This window comes from Zootoca vivipara, chromosome 1, assembly GCF_963506605.1.
Source record: "Zootoca vivipara chromosome 1, rZooViv1.1, whole genome shotgun sequence".
Taxonomy (NCBI): Eukaryota; Metazoa; Chordata; class Lepidosauria; order Squamata; family Lacertidae; genus Zootoca; species Zootoca vivipara.
The window spans coordinates 117,456,187-117,473,651 of NC_083276.1; the positions used below are offsets into that span (position 1 = coordinate 117,456,187).

The window sequence follows — 17,465 nt, forward strand, 5'->3', positions numbered from 1 at the left end:
GGAGAGGGCATCCGCCCTGACATTCTGCTCTCCCGGGATGTAGTGGATGGAGAAGTTGAAGTTCGAGAAGAACTCTGCCCACCGTATCTGCCGTTGATTGAGCACCCTGGCAGTTCTCCAGAACTCCAGGTTCTTGTGGTCTGTGCACACCTGGATGGGGTGCTTTGCGCCCACCAGGAAGTGTCTCCAATGCTTGAACGCCGCGTGGATCGCAAGAAGTTCCTTATCAAACACTGTGTAGTTTCGCTCAGGCTGGGTCAACTTCCTGGAGAAGAAGGCACAGGGTCTCCACTCCCTGTTGGCGTCCAGTTGCAACAAAATGGCGCCCACAGCTTTTTCAGAAGCATCAGTCTCCACGCGTAGGGGCGCGTCCTGAACCACGTGGAACAGGTTCTGGTCTGAGGCGAACACCCTCTTGAGGCTTTCGAACGCTGCTTGCGCCTCTGGTGTCCACCTGAACTTCTGCTTGCCTCTCAGGCAGTCAGTGATGGGAGCTGTAACGCGAGAGAAATTCTTGATGAACTTCCTGTAGAAGTTGGCAAAGCCTAGTAGGCGTTGGGCATCTTTGCGCGTCCTGGGGCTGTGCCAGTCCAGGATGGCCTGCACCTTGTCCTTGTCCATCGCCAGCCCCTTGTCTGACAGCTTGTAGCCCAGGAAGTCCACCTCTTTGGTGTGAAACTTGCACTTCTCCAGCTTCACATACAGGTGGTTCTGCTTCAGGCGCTGCAACACCTCCCTGACATCTTTCACATGCTGCACTGGGTCATTTGAATAGATAAGGATGTCATCTAGGAAGACCAAGCATTTCCTGAAGAGGAGGGACCCCAGGACGTGGTGCATGAAGGCCTGGAAGCATGCTGAGCCCCCTTGCAACCCGAAGGGCATCACCAGATATTCAAAAGAGCCCAGAGGCGTGAACATCGTGGTTTTCCATTCATCGCCTTCCCGGATCCTGATCAAGTTGTACGCCCCCCGTAGGTCCAGCTTGGTGAAAATCTTGCCCCTGCGTGCCGCTGTCAGGAGATCGTCCACTCTGGGCATGGGGAAAGCCACTGGCTCTGTCACCGAATTCAGCCGTCTAAAGTCCACCACAAGACGGCGCTGTTGCGTGTCTTTCTTGTCCACCCAGAAGACCGGGCTGCCCCCTGCTGCCTTGCTTTCTCTGATGAACCCCCGCTTGAGGTTCTTGTCGATGAAAGCGCGCAGATCCTCCAGTTCCTGGTCTGACATGGCGTACAGCTTGGCTGGGGGTATCGTCGCCCCTGGCACCAGGTTGATCTGGCAGTCAAAAGGCCTGTGCGGGGGTAGGTGGTCGGACTCCGCTTCGCTGAAGACCTCCTGCAGGTCCCAGTACGGCTTGGGTATTGCCTCACCCCCTTTGACATGCATGGTGGCCACCGTGGCTATCGGAGGCCCCTCCCCTGGTTGGTGCTGCATGCAATGTTCCAGACAAAAGTCCGACCCAAACGTGATGCATCTCTGGTGCCAACTGATGGAGGGGTCGTGGCGCGCCAGCCAGCTCATGCCCAAGACGATGGGGGGGTCTGAGATGGTGGTGACGTTGAACGCCAGTGTCTCTGAGTGCCTTCCCACCGTCATTCTCATGGGGGGGGTTTGATGTGTGATGGCCCCTCCCAGCAGCTCTCTGCCGTCAATGGTTGCCACGTGCAGAGGAAAATCCAGCTGCAGAAGCTGGATCTGGTGCTCTTCTGCAAAGTTTCTCGAGAAGAAGTTGGCTGAGGCACCACTGTCAATTAAGGCTAGGACTGTCAGTGGATAGCCATTTGGGAGTGTTAGCGTGACTTCTAGAACCACTCCTGCTCTGGGAGGGGTGGGCTGGCTCTGCTCCGCTCTGTGCGGGTGGGCGGGCTGGGGCTGTTGTCTGCTGACTGTGCCTGGCTGCTGCCCCTTGTCTCCTGCAGCCAGGCTTTCCCGTTTCCCTGCTGTGGTGCTGCGTCAGTGGGGGAGGGCACCACCGTTCCCGCCTTTCCTTGCCACTCCCTGCGATGTGGGCAGTCTCTGACGAGATGCTGGGGGGAGTTGCAGAGAAAGCAATTCCCGCCCCTTCCCTCCTTGCGTCTTGGCGCCGCTGGGGTTTGAAAAGCCCGCCCGTGCGCGCTATCAATCTGCATGGGCTCCTGGTCCTGGCTGGCCCCAGGCGTGGCTTGAAAGGGTTGTTGGGGGAGTGGCTTCTCCTGCGACCGTGGGAACCAAGCCCGCTTTGCGCGCGTTGCTTGCTTGTCGTTCCACCGGGATTCCTGTCTCACCCCCACCACCAGAGCCGCTTTGCTCAGCTGATCCATAGTACTGGGCTTTGGACCTCTCGAGAGCTCATCCTTCACCTCCTCGTGCAAACCCAAGTAGAACGCCGCTTGCATAGGAGGCGACTCCAGTACCCACCCCAGTCTGTGCACCAGCATGGTGAATTTCGCCCAATATGCGCGAACTGTCATATTTCCTTGGCGTAAATTATGAAGTTCCTCCTTAGTCTGGTCCATATGACTATCGGACGAATACATCGTTCTCAAACCTTCTAGAAATTGTTGGACATTTTTCATGCAAGGATTCTTGGTTGCGATTAACGGTCTTAGCCACTCCCTGGCTGCCCCGGTAAGGTGTTCCACAATAAACGCTACTCTGTGCTCATCATCGGGGAACTCATTATGGTGCAGCTCAAGAGCATACACGATCTCAGTCTCAAAGCCATGATATTCCCTCGGGTCTCCATTGAACTTGCTTACTAGGGTCCCGGCTCTCCTTCCTGGCAGCACTTGGACTTGGGGTGCCCCTCCCGCCTTGTCTTTCTCTGCATCCAGCTTGCTTTGGAGGTCTACCGCCACCGCCCTTAATTGCTGCTCTCTTTCCTGAAGCGCTCTCACCTGTTCCGCAAGTTGTAGCCGGTCTTCCTGGACCTTCTTAGTCTCTTCTTTAGCTGCCTTTAATTCTCCCTGTGCCTGCAGCGTCAGCTGCTGCAGCTCTTCCTGGGCTTGTTCCGCGATCTGCCGCCATCTCTCCGCCTCTGACACGCTCATCCCGGCAACTCCAAAGTAGCCCAAAAAAGGATTCGGAGGTTGCTGTCACAGTGGCCGGAGTAGGTTACTTCAGAGTAACGACGCTACGCAGCTCTGCATTTTATTCTTTTATTGGTGCTGCGTATTTACAGTGCTGAAGTCATTGCTATTTACACGGAGTGATGTGGTCAGTCGGTATCAGAACCTCCGAATGACTTTTGGCGCGTCTTTCCCCAGCACAAAAGTCTCGGAAGCCCCATCCTCTTGCCCCTCCTCTTTCTGCGTAATTCTGGCGTTGGAGGGATGGGTCTCCCCCCCTTACTTGCCCCTTCCTGTCCCACCTGGGACCCTGGCTCCGCTACCTTGCCTGAGCCTCGGACCCGACTTCCTGCTTCCCCACTGGAATCAGAGCTCCCTCTGCTTTCCCCTGTGGTCGGTGCTGGGCTTGAACTCAGGAGGGGAGGGACTTCGCGATATCCCCTGTCCCTCACAGTAATGATTTCTGCCTACTGTTTTATGAATACATTGATTCCAATGCCTTTTGGCTTCTAACTTTTCAGTGTTAGTTTTTAACTATGGTTTGGCATTGTGTGCAAATTGAGTACCGTTGGGTACTCATTTTTTTGGCCACTTCACCCCAGATGCTTGTTAAGCTATAAATACACAAGGGCATCTGTAGAATACTCATTGTTAACTCATGATTTGTTAAACGATGGCTTAGCATTATGTGTAAACCTGGCCAATAAGGAAAATAATATTAACGTGTAATTGGGAAATTGCAGTTTTGCTTTCTTTTGAAACTTGGTGGTGGTGGTTTGGAGCTTGTGTCCTAGGAAAGCAAGCGTTTACTGTAGCTTTGATCCAGAGTTATCCCATCTGTGAACGGAAATGTTCATTCTGTTCACTAAAGGGGTTGAGATCCTTTGAAGGCACAAGTAGGAGGAAGGCAGGGAGACGATTTTTGCTAATTCCCCCTTGCCACTATGAAGACTGCTCACCCAGTCCTCTGTAGCAGCTCTTGGGGGGTGCTGCTACTGCTCCCCGCCCCAATTCCCTTATTCCACCTGGAGCATCTCATGTGGAGCTTTTTGTGTGGGAATTCTCAATCCAGCTCTCTGCTCTTGTTTACATTTTTAAGAATACTTTCTAACACTACCTTGAATGTCAAATGAGAGTGTACAAAATTAATGTCTTGGATCAATTCCCACGCACAGCATACATATAAGCACAAGGCATTTCACATATTCAGAGGGGTTGCTGTTCATCCCTCCATTCTATTCTGGAGGGTCTCCTGTTTTTTTCGGGGGGGGGGGCAGTTATGGCAGATGATGTAGGGGTTGCTTCAGAAAGGGAGTGTGTGCAGTAGGAAGGTCATGTGACAGTTCTTTAGATCTGAGCCAGTCTTTTCTTTAGCTCATAGTTGTTACAGTCAGCTTGTAGAGGTGTTTTCAATATTTATATGCAAGCAAATTAAATAATAGAATAATATTAAAACAACCTGGTTTACTGGGGTGATAGAATGAAGTAGCTGCAGTAACTTGATGCGAGTAGGGATTTTGTACAATTCTTGAAAAAAACATTTTATGTGTCACCTTGGAGATAAGTGAAGCTGCCTATTGGTTGAGCATCTCTTTCTATGCACATTTGTGCGCAGACCTGTTGCTGGTTCCTTTTCTATGCATTAAACAGCATGATTTTATGTCTGGCAGACTCCTGAGAAAAAACAGTTGGAACCTTCTAGAGGAAGAAAAAGGAAAGCAGAAAACCAGAGTGAAAGTAGTCAAGGTATGATATATATCATGTACAACTGATTTTTTTTTTAAAAAAATTGAATCATCTAGTAACATTTCAACTTCTTGGGAAAGAAGTCCTCCCTTTTCTGTGGGCTGTGTACAAGTCACACCGTTGCTTCGCCTTGTCAGCTGGCATCTAAGCTGCACCAAGTAAAAATTCCACTAAAAGTTGAATTTGGCTTATGTGTAATTATGGTTTTCTGCTTGCCAAATTGTAGTCTCTAGCAGCACTTTACACAAATATGGCCCTAGGAGTTAGTTTCCTTCTTGAAAAGACAGGATGGAGTCAATTTTGTAGTTATGCTGTCTTCAGCTGAACAGTCATCCATTATGGTTGTTTTAAAAACCAACATTCTTCCTTGTTGCTCTTTTCATTTCATATCATTTTCAATCTATATGTCACTTTTCCACATTACTGATCTCGAAGCAGCTTACAACCTGTTGAAATGACAAAATATAGAACAAAAAACACTGTGCTCTTCTAGACACATTAAGAAGATAATGAAAAATTAACAAAATTCAAGAATTTACTTTCCACATAATAATACTTTTAATATTCAACAAAATATTAGCAAACAATAACAAACTCACCCTGTCAATTACAACAAATTAATAATTGCAAGTATTGTTAACAAAGCAAACAGCGTTTTGATTCTGTCTTAGGGCTTTTCAAACTCCTTCAAAGTAGCCTGGAAGGGACATGTGGCATGTTTTATTTTGTCTTTTGACAGACACTCGAAGGATCAACAAGTCTCTATGGATGCCAAAAATATACTATCTCAGTTTCTTTATTTGGATGGCAAAAAACTATTGGAGATGTGTTCACTTGAGAGCAAATAGAGTGTAATACAAAAATGTTTCAAAGTTGAGGCGGTCTATTAGAATTTTTTAAAATATACTAGCATTGGAATTGATAAATAGCACTCTGTATTGCTATGAAGATTTGGAACAAGAAATAATATCTGGTTGCTTCATTTGCTTATATTTGATTCAATTGCTGGCAGTAATTAGTTCATGAACACCTGTCTCGTCATTCTAAAAGGCTCCCAGCCGTCCTTTGGAAGAGAGTGTGCTTGATCCTGGAGAAAATGCTATTTTTAAATTACATTTTCTTATCTTTGTAGACTTTTGTCCAGAGTACAAAAGTCAATGTCCTCAATACACATTGATACACGCACATGCAGAATGAACATGGCTGCTTGTTTAACTTTGCAGATTTGATGCTTTTAAATTAAATCCAAAAATTTCAGAAGTTGATTTGCATTGTTTAACCATAGCACAAGCTTTGAAGTGTGTTTGTGTGGGTGCTTTACCGAAATGCTGCTAAACAGAAATTGTATAATAAACTTGTACTGTATATGGCTTATTGTTCCTACTATCTGAAATAGAAGAGAAACGTATTTTAAGAGCAGTCCACAAATTAGCTTTAAGCAACTGTTCCGTTGGAGGACTTTATTCTATTAGGTCTAGCGACTAATGTGTTACTTTATCAAACTTGTCTGAATGGGTTTTGCAGAACCCTGTTTTATTTTTGTTGGAAGAAATGGTAGCTGCTGGTTAAATAAAGAGGAGTGAAGGACCATCTTGTTTTATTGTTTAGATAAATAGGCATTCCGTTCATAAACTCATTAGAGATGTGCTGTTGTACGACACACCTTAGAAGTGAGAATAGTTTGAGGGTTATAGTTGACACACAAACAGGCATACCTCCTAGTTCCTTCCTATACCTGTTTTGGACTGCTGCTGTTGTATCTTAGATTGCTATCTTGTCCATCTTCCCAGAAGATCTCAGGGTGACAGGCTCTGCTAGATGTTATTGGCATAATTTTGCACTTTACAGTGGCTTGCATCCAAGAAAAGCTTTGGACCCAGACACAATTTGCTGCCATCTCATAGAGAACACTCTCCTGGAGTGTATGATTGGTGGTGCTCCAATGCTTATTTTAGGGTGCTCACCACGATTGCTAATTCATGCTAATAACAATAATAATAATAATAATAATAATAATAATAATAATAATAATAATAATTCCATAGAATGACTGGTAGACATTTGGAAAATGCTTTCTGAAAACTTCATTCCAAGCTATGGCCAAGTGGAAATTGCCGCCAGTAATGAATTTTTTATGGAAATAGGCATGAGACTAGTGCTCTGGAACAGTCTCATATTATTCTTCATGTGATAACTTTAGACAAATTTATGGTTTTAAAGAATATTTTGGAGAGGAAAGAAAGCATTTCATGATAAAAGGAAGAAGCATTACTTTTTAAAGCAGAAGCCTATGTGTGAGAGAAAGATTCTCGGGCCTTTTTTTCTGTACATGGGAGATGGTCATAATGACTTTGAAAGCTGTCTTAAAATGTCTTGATAGGCCAGTATCAACAGCATCTTGCAAGTACAATTGATGATCCTATACTTGACCTATAAAGCAGTAAAAACTAATGTAGGTGTCCTCTGTGTGCATTGTTGTGAAGTGTAAGATGTTATCTATACCATATTTATATGTAGAGAGTGTTCAGAAAGTTGTCTGTCTTTTCCATTCCTTGGAAATGTATCAGAGTGTTCTGTGTGTGTTCAAAGAGCCATATGACCACTTTGTATTTCAGTCGATGTTTGGTCAGTGCTGTTAAGGAACCAATGCACATGTTCTTAGATTTAAACTTTTTATCTTTCTGGAATTTGGGGTACCTTTATCTTCTAGATTTGTTTTCAAACTATGGTGATTGGTGTTTAAGGTCTTGCGCTGAGCCATCAGGATCAAGCAGCTCAGAACGGTAAATGGATATAAGTTGCTGTGTTTCCTTGTTACTACAATGGTCATACAACTGCTCAAATGTCTTTTGCTGACTAAATCAGTCCTATTAATTATTCAGCCTGTGGAATTAGGATAAGAACACAGATAAGTAGGCTCTTACTTACAAATCCTCATGCCGCAATCAATCTGCAACCATAAGGTGTTTAAAAGGCCTTGTTTACTGCAAAAAAAACCTAACGTGGCTACCGTACCAATGCGATCTTGTACATGTCAGCTCCGACGTAAGTTCTATTGAGTTCACTAGGACTTGGTTGGAGTTACAAGGCAATAGGATTGTGGTCCTGATTATCCAAGATTCAGCAAACATTAGTCACGAATAAGTCTGCTGAAAGCAATGGGAATTTCAGTAGTAACAAGTATAAATCTGGAGAAATAAGGTTGGTCCGTATAGTCTTTGAAAAAGTGATTGTTCAGACATTCCTAAAAGATTAATCTAAGGAAACAAAGTACTTGCCAAGCTAACGAGAATCTGTGAGAAGCTAAAATTAAACAATACCTTACAGCCTACATATCGCACAGCAGAAATTATATGCTTTATTGTCTCTCTAATCTTTTTGATGATTTTTTTTTAGGGAAAAACATTGGTGCACGTGGGCACAAAATTAGTGACTATTTTGAAGTAAGTTTATGATTTCACTATATTCTAGTTACGTTGTTTCTGTTTCATACATCAAATGTAGCTTTTTCTGAGGGATATAAACTATTGTATTTGGTTGTTTATTTTTATTTTGTGTATAAACATTTTTTCTTTTCTTCATCCCAAAGTGCATAAGGTAACAAACATTTATTTAATCCCTTTTTGAATGCTCTCTCAAACTATCTATATGTTGATTTACTTTGTTGGGGAGAAGATGGTTGTCACTAAATCTAGTGCAGGTCTTCTAAAACTGGTAAACTGAATAAATTGGGGTGCATTTTGACTTTTTTGTACTTAAACCATACAGTTCCAGCTAGAAGTTCCAGGTAGTGTTGCTGTCCTTTCACTCTCAGGCTATGCTAATTGGAAATTTATACAGAGCTAAAACAATATGGATTTTGTGACCCAGTCATGCAGTTGCTAGTTTTCTAACATTGCTTTTGTGAAAAAGCTTCAGACATATAGTCATAACTGGAGACTAATGGAACCTAGTAGGAGATGTGACTCTACTACAATGTGCTTTTTAGAACAAATGAGCAAAAGGTGTCATCAGTAGAAAAACGGGCTGCTGCTAATATCCTCAGTTTTAGTATCAAGTGTATAAATTGTCAGCAGCTTCCTTAATTTACATATTTAGACTTGATGGCATTCTGCACTATTTAATAGATTTCTCAGTTATGGGAGAATTGCACAATCTTTCTACCGTTAAATTTTGCATGCCTTTCCTGTGAAATTTGACAATCCCTGGTTTCCTAACTGTAATACTGTATACATCTTCAACAGTTTAGTTTTTTGCTTTTAAATTAATTTACTTAGAATTTCAAGAAATATTGAATTAAGCAAGTTAGGAAATAAAAGTATTTCCAAAGACTTTCCCCCCTCATTTGTGCTTGTTGGTAAGCTATGCTTGCTGGTAGCTTTTCCAGGGTAGTGTCCCTCAAGAACAGGCACCCTCAAACTTTGGCCCTCCAGATGTTTTGGACTACAATTCCCATCTTACCTGACCACTGGTCCTGTTAGCTATGGATCATGGGAGTTGTAGGCCAAAACATCTGGAGGGTCGCAGTTTGGGGATGCCTGCTCAAGAAGCTATTGAGTATATATTCTATGTTAGCTGTTTCTAGAGGCCCTTGATATTTTTAAATGTTTTAAATATGTATTTATTTTATTTTAATAGTATTGTTCCATTACTTTGTTTGCTGCCCCGGGTTTCTTTCAGGAGGATGGATGGGATACAAACTTAATAATGTACAAGTTGGAGATTGCTCCTGCAAAAGTGAACGCCTTTGCCTTAAATCAAAAGTTATAATGGCAGTAATACTAAGTTTTGCTCAAGCATCAGTTAATGGGCAATTAGTTTTTATACAGAAATAAAAATGAAGAATTGTTGAGTGTTGAATTGCTGTTATGATAAACAAGTTTGTCTCAACACACCCCATGCAAATCACTCTGAAGGGTATTGCATTTGATTACATAATCTGAATTTTGCTTAGTACCTTTCTGTTAGCATATAATTGATTCGTTCACTTTTTTCCAGTACCAAGGTGGAAATGGGTCTAGCCCAGTAAGAGGAATGCCTCCTGCGATTCGCTCTCCTCAAAATTCACATTCTGCCCCTTCTTCCGTAAGTTTACTCTGTATAATTATAAGCTTATGATTCAGAAATGTTTATGATAGTCAAAACTAATCATACAGAGGCAGTGCTTTGATAGATTGTTCCCTTAGAACAGGGAACGTTTGACCAGGACTGATGAAATTGGAAGTGCAATATGATCTGGAGAGCCACTGTTTCCCCAACCCTGCCTTAGAACACACGCAAAAACACCAACAACCGCTTTTATTGTATTGTTACTTTTTGTTTGCCTCCCTATTGGCAGTATGCTTGCATAGAAACCAGCGGTTGAGTCTTTCTGCCGGGCAGTGTGATAGGAGTGTTCTGTTTCTCCTTTCTGCAGGTCCACATGTTGGGGGGCGGATCCAGATCATAAATAACACTGTAATGTTAGAAGTTTTTAAATGGCCTTAATGGGGTATATCCAATGATGTTCACGTGATTGAGAAATGGATTTCTGTTTGCATGATGGGACTTATCCTTCAACTCTCTGGAGCATATTTTTGTGGAGTGTGGGAGGTGTAGGGTCTAGGGGAGGAAAAAGAAGTCCCATTGGGTGAGCAGACATACCTGTATGTAGTTAAATGTTGCCTAATAAAATTATTCAAAGTGTCAAACTTCCATGATTTGTCAGTTCTTACGCTTGCACTTTTTTGGAAATAATTGGCAGGAGCATTTGAACGTGGGAACAGGTTTTTACTGTCGGGTTGCCATGTTTCCAAAAGTGAAAATCCGGATGCAAAAGTTGTTGAGATTTTCTTAGTTTTGCCCAAAGTTATTGAGCTCCCCCCAGCCGCAAAATCGCTAATAAAATAAAATAAAATCCAGTGATTTCCGCCCAGACACTGTTTCCGACTGCTGTATTCCAGTTATGTCTTGGAAATTCTGGACGTATGGCAGTCCTGTCTTGCTGAGCACTGGGGTAGAATATTGCCAGAACATTTCTGGCCCCCCTCCTTATAAAATCTGAAGAGAAACCAGAGTACTCCCCTCTCCTTATCTGCTTTGAAAAATATAGCCTATTAAATTTTTTAATGTGGAGAGGGACCTGCAGGTAGTCAGCTGGATTTTTGATAATGCAGCTTGTAAGAAGGTGAAGGTCCAATCTAGAATGGTAAAATAGATTACGCACATCCAGTTGTACCCGGTTAGAGAAACGTGAGACATTTTTAAATCTCAAGTTACTATATCTCACTGAGGAGAATTTTCCCTTCCCCAATTCCCGGTCCTACTCCAATACTGACAAAAGCTTCAGACTTTTATCTTCTAGTAGCTGAGAAAATTGAAGCAATTCCAGTTAAATACCTCTGCACGTTTAATCTAACGAAACAATGGTGTCTTCAGTGGGTCTGGATTACTCCCCTGGTATTTCTCCCTCAATTCTGCTATAGGCAAAGCTCTTGGGAATGAAAGAAATGTTTTTCTCTTCTTCCCCTCCTCTTGCTCCTTCTTGTAACTATATAGAATCCACAGGCATGTTCAGTTTACAGAAACAAAAACAAAAAAACCCCACACAGGTTGGCTTTTTCTTTAAAATAGAGTGTTTCCTCCTACTTCTTCTTTTTACTAAAAGATAATTGAGAGGGGTTTCAGTTATGCATATTTGGAAGATTGTCAGTCCCCTTTTTCCAAACAAGTATTTCAGGACACTTCCCCCTCCCGCCATGTATTTTGGTTTGGGTTGTCTGAGGCACATCTTTCCAGTCAAAGATGCAGCGACGCCATGAGCAATTTTCTTCCCCATACATCTCCTAGGTCTCTGCGTCAGAGGTGGGAGAGAGCCGCCTTCTGCTGTGTCCCCACGAAATAGTAGGGAGAAGCAATTCATGCTTGTCCTTGGACTATTCTATTAAATTATTTCTTAGAAACCTCTAGGTAAGGTCTGCCATTGCTTAACTGTTCCCTTTCTGATACAGCAGTTAGGGAGGCTGGTGTTTTTGTGTAGCGTTGCTTCAGAAATGAAGCGTTCAAATAGGGTAGCCATATCTTGAGGAGCAAAAAGAGGACAGCCTCAGCTGCTGTCAGCCCAAGCGCCCCCCCCCCCAATAAAACCCCAGACATTTCCTTTAAAATGTAAAAAGTTGCCCGGATGTACATGTTGGCCCCCCAAAAGGGAACATGTCCAGGTTTCCCCAGATGTATGGAAACTCTAACCAGCCATTACCATCTAAAGCAGGCACCCCCAAACTACGGCCCTCCAGATGTTTTGGCCTACAACTCCCATGATCCCTAGCTAACAGGACCAGTGGTTGGGGAAGATGGGAATTGTAGTCCAAAACATCTGGAGGGCCGAAGTTTGGGGATGCCTGATCTAAAGGAAGAATATTCCCTGATCATTTGTGGGGTGAAATATATTTGTTCACATACCCTGTGTCAGCTACAATCTAGTAGTTGATGCGTTGTTGCCTGTTAAAACAGCTTTACCAACAAAGTGTCTCCAAGCATTTTTTTTAGAAGAGCTGTTAATTTCCAATAGCTATAATTTGTAGTGAGAGTCTTTGAAATAATATTGTGTACCAAAAGTATTAGAAGATGCAGCAGTGGCTCCCCTAATTGCCTTCCTCCCTGTTGTCTGCAAAGTCTCTGCAGTTGCTGAGACAAGTAACCGGTTGCTAGAATTTGGATAGTGATGCAGGATAAAAGTGTTTCCATTAAGAATTAGCACATTTACAAACACAAGTCTCAAGTCTATTGAAAAATAAATTGGTAATACCTGAGGAACGGAACCTGTCCAATGCAAAAGGGGTGAGGTGGAAGATACAGAGGTCCCTTGATTCTGTGCTGTCTCTCAGAGACCAATTTATGTTGCTGTATCCATGCAGTTGCCTTATACAACAGCCTTAGAGACTGTTTGAAATGGTATTTTCTCTGAAGGTGCATGGAATGATTTCCCCCCCGTTCATTACAAAATAAATAAATTGGGGACAGTTCTGACATTGGTGGCAGAGGCAAATGGTGACTTCGTAACATTCCCTGCAGACAATATTCTCATGTACCATGAGGAAGTTTCAGTCCTCTGAGATCGGAATAGTGTAGCTTTTAGTACTGGAGAATGAAAAACCATGTGTATTCCAATTGTAGGTACTTATTGCTTGTAGTAGAAGAAATACAGTATATGGCTGGTTTTTATTCATGGTCTGGCTACAGTGGATTCCAAGCATTTCAGGTTTCAGGAGGGTGAAAGAGGACAATGTCTGGCCAGGCAATTTACTTCGTTCTTATTTCTGCTTTCCAGTTACATGTAAATCTTAAATTTTATCTGTGCATATTTAGGTTCGACAGAATAGTCCTTCTCCTACTGCATTATCTTTTGGGGACCACCCTGTTTCACAACCAAAGCAGTTGTCATTTAAAATTACTCAGGTGAGCACTCTGGATTGTACTTCTATGCTTAATGCTGAAAATACATGAAGCCATTCTATTTCATTATTCTACACACATACACATCAGTTCTGGTTTGTAACTGCTGCTTAGAAAAGGTGCTGGGTGGTTAAAACTAAACTTGAAGTATTTGTTGTTACAGTGAAAGATTGAGAGTAAGTAGAAGCAAGCCATTCTTCTCTCTCTGTATTTTACACCCCATTCCCAGCATAACAACACATGATCTTCCTAGGGGGATATATATATATATATATATATAGAGAGAGAGAGAGAGAGAGAGAGAGAGAGAGAGTACAATTTCAGGAACAGATGCTTTGGGATTTAAGGTCTCGAGATTCTGATAAATGGAAATGAAAACATCAACAAAAGTTATTATTATTAAAATTTGTATACCGCCCTTCATAGATCTCAGGGCAGTTCACTACATAAAAATACAAGGTAAAAAACACAAAATGCATAATAGCGAGATTCAAATGGAAAAGCAGGGTGCAGGTAACTTTTATCAAGGCTGTGTAAAGTAAAGGTAAAGGTACCCCTGACCATTAGGTCCAGTCACGGACGACTCTGGGGTTGTGCGCTTATCTCGCTCTATAGACTAAGGGAGCCGGCGTTTGTCCACAGACAGCTTCCGGGTCATGTGGCCAGCAGGACTAAGCTGCTTCTGGTGAACTAGAGCAGCGCACGGAAACGCTGTTTACCTTCCCGCCGGAGCGGTACCTATTTATCTACTTGCACTTTGACGTGCTTTCGAACTGCTAGGTGGGCAGGAGCTGGGACCAAACAACGGAAGCTCACCCCATTGCGGGGATTCGAACCACCAACTTTCTGACCAGCAAGCCCTAAGCTCTGTGGTTTAGACCACAGCGCCACCCATGCAAAGATAACACAAACTTAAAATTCACAGGAAAGTAAGCTGCCTTGTGCTAATTCAGACAATTTCTTCATTTAGTTGTATTGTCCACACTGACTAGCAAGCAGCAGCTGTCAGGATTCTTTCACAGCCTTCTCTGCCTGTGGAAGGGCTCAGTTTCTAGCTCCTCCAAAGTATGTGCTCTACCACTGAACTGTAGTCCAATTGTACAGCGTTAGCTGACCTGGTGCCCTCTAGGTTTTGAACTCTAGCCCCCATCAACCAATCCCAGTCAGCAAGAAGGGCAATAGTCAGGGAACATGGGAGTTGTAGTTCAGAACATCTGGTGGGCACCACATTGGCTCTCTGTGCTGCAACTTAACAGATTCCCTTAGGTCCAGAATGCTTGTGAAGCAGCAGAAGTGTGTTGCCAGGTGAGGTGGTCCTCACGCTGGTTTTCTCTTTTAACTTGCAGGACTCAAGACAGAAAGGTGGCATAGCCATTTGTGCAACCTGGCATGGCAGTGACCGGTGCTGCCTCTTCTCTTGAGTCATGCATAAACCCAGTTCAGCACTATCTGGATTATACAAAAGGCATACAGTATTGCTCATTTCCTTCTTCTAAGAAAGGGAAGAATTTAGAGCTGCCACTCTTCAGGCTTCTGATAGTATTTACTCTTTTGCCCTAGGGTGAATAAGTTAGTGGTAAATTAAAAGGCTTCATTCTGATGGAACTTTGATGGAATTTGATAAATATTTGCTTTCCACTTCCCTACTATTATTTTTTTAATGTAGACTGATCTCACAATGTTGAAATTAACTGCACTTGAAAGTAATAAAAACCAAGACCTGGAAAAGAAGGAAGGTCGTATAGACGATTTGCTCAGGGTAAGTGTGATAATGGTAAGATTAAGAGAGAAATATAGGGTTACTTACACTGCTTTTAAAATGTCAAATTACTTGTATTGCATTTGACTTAAGCTATCAGAAAGACATATAAATGTATGATTGCCAAGATACTTATAATACTGCATCCTCCAAACTCTAGGAATCTTTTTGGGGGCTGGGGTGGGGTGGACTGATACCATATTTTTAATACCTGGGGATAGAGAAGGCACGACTTTGGGTCTATATGTATGCAATTTATAATTGACATTCCTCGTTTCCTGTATTTGTGATTTGTTCATGCTAAAAAAAATCTTTAGGAAAAAAGCCCTAAGAACTCAGTGGTATAGAACTGACTGAGCAAGGGGGCGGGGAGATGATTAGGTTGGAAGGGGAACTGAGTAGCTGGAAAAGGAGGAGGAAAGAAGCTATTTTAGTGTCCTCAGAGATGGAAGGGAGAGTTGCCCCAAAGATATGAATGGAAAAGTGAACTATTTTTAATATAGCTGGGATTTGGACACAAGTGTGTCACCCAACCTAAGCTGGGGAGAACTCCAAAACAGGCCGGTGAGGACTGAGCCTGGAATGCTGTTTGTGTGTGTGTGGAATGGATGGAGAATAAATGAGAAATGGAGATGGAGGATGGAATAGGGCTGCTGAGACCCTATTCTAGAAGCATTCGGCCTTTGCAGCATTTGATCGCAGGGCCCCACTCGTTACAAATACAATTTCATTTGATTCTCAGGCTAATTGTGACCTACGGCGACAAATAGACGAACAACAAAAGCTACTTGAAAAATACAAAGAAAGGTTAAACAAATGCATTTCAATGAGCAAGAAGCTTTTGATTGAAAAAGTAAGTTGGATTTTGTTATATATTTTTGTTCAGTATCCGCAGCGAAGCATACTCTGTCATCCTAATCCTGTAAATCAGGTTAAACTGCAATGGCATGAGCTGCAGTTTGTGTCATTTCAGTAAAAACCTGATCCAATCAGCAGTAAGGTGGGTCAGATACCTCTGTGTCCCCCTCTTACTGTAGCAGTGCAGGAAACTGCTTCTCTGGGTTGATTCCCACACAGCAAGAGAGGGGCACTGTGTAAGGTGGGGGCAGATGCATGGATTTGTCTCATAGGTAGATCTTCCCTCCAGGATGAAATAAGTCGATGAATTAATGGATGAGAGGAGGTTGTTATGGTCATATGTAAGAAGGGGTAGAAGAACTACTACCTTGACGGTGCTGTATTTAAACACAGAAATAGATCCCTGGGTCCTGGGATCAAATTCCAAGCTGGTATGAGGGAGAGTCATGATAAAATAGGCTTAATTTGAAACTATTTAGAAAACTGGAAGAGGTTTTTTTTCTTCTTCTGATGCAAAGTAGAAATAGCACCCTTTCCTCGCCTCCGTTGAGAGTAGCAAACCTGTCCAGAATACAGTCTTTTTTTTTCAGGAACAGGAGGAGGCTTTAATAAAGAATGCAGAAGGTTTCAGCTTTCAGCGCTCTCGTATTTGCTTTGCTTGATACCACAAGCACAAACCAGTAAGGCACTTGCAGAGATACTCAAAGCAACCGCATTCTGCTCGGCGTTAGCAATCTCAGCTGATGTACTAACTGGGTGGGTGGTGAGCTGCTTCCCCCCCCCTCCCCCAGTGCTGAGGAAAATGCAATATCCTCACAAAATAGAAGCCTTGAAGGAAGGTATCTTGGATCCTTGTGCAACAAAATAAGCGTCAGTGTTGCATTTCTTGTGGCAAAAACCCGTTGCTGAGAAGGAAGGGCTCTAAAACTAACTGGTGATATTTTTGATTTCCTTAGAGCACACAAGAAAAGCTGGCAAGCAGAGAGAAGAGTATGCAAGACAGATTACGCCTTGGGCATTTTACGACAGTTCGACATGGTGCATCGTTTACCGAACAGTGGACAGATGGCTTCGCATTTCAGAATCTTGTGAAGTTAGTCAATATTGTGTTTTTAAATTGTTCGTAATTACTAGCTCCAAGGAGTGGACGTTTTTATGTAAAACTGCCGGCTTTGGGTTTACTTTTTACATACATCATGGTATTCAGGCTTTTAAAAAAAGAAGAAGAAAACAGAGGAAATCTCAAGAGTACAGTAGAGAATTGACTTAATCAGCTGTCTGTTGAATTTCTTACATTTGGTGATTTTGAAAGCAAACACATGAGTAGGTTTGCATGCATTTCTCAGTGAGTCTTGAAAAGAAAGCAGACTTTTAGAACATGGGCACTGTAGATTAATGACTCAGCTTGACCCAGGCATCTACAATTTATGAAGTGCTCTATCGGTGTGCTTATTTGCCATAAAGGAGCAGCAACAAGTAAATGAGAACCTAGTTGACTTGACTGCACTTCCACTAGCATAAAATAGGGAATAGGAGAGGGAGAGCCTGTAGTTGCTGGTAAAAAAAAGTTGCCTCAGTAACATAATTTAGCAGAGACTTGGCAGAGAATGACTGAGAAG

The 17,465-nt window shown here is 42.9% G+C and overlaps 1 protein-coding gene across 2 annotated transcripts in view; it reads left to right on the top strand.

The window, feature by feature from the left end:
• TLK1 (tousled like kinase 1) overlaps positions 1-17,465 on the top strand; it is a 67,414-nt gene that overhangs the window by 33,680 nt on the left and 16,269 nt on the right. For both annotated transcript variants that reach the window (XM_035135535.2, XM_035135528.2), the window contains exons 4-10: positions 4,721-4,796; positions 8,193-8,239; positions 9,795-9,881; positions 13,143-13,232; positions 14,896-14,988; positions 15,731-15,841; positions 16,803-16,939. In XM_035135535.2, the coding sequence (XP_034991426.2) occupies positions 4,721-4,796; positions 8,193-8,239; positions 9,795-9,881; positions 13,143-13,232; positions 14,896-14,988; positions 15,731-15,841; positions 16,803-16,939 (641 nt within the window). The remainder of the gene's footprint in view (positions 1-4,720; positions 4,797-8,192; positions 8,240-9,794; positions 9,882-13,142; positions 13,233-14,895; positions 14,989-15,730; positions 15,842-16,802; positions 16,940-17,465) is intronic.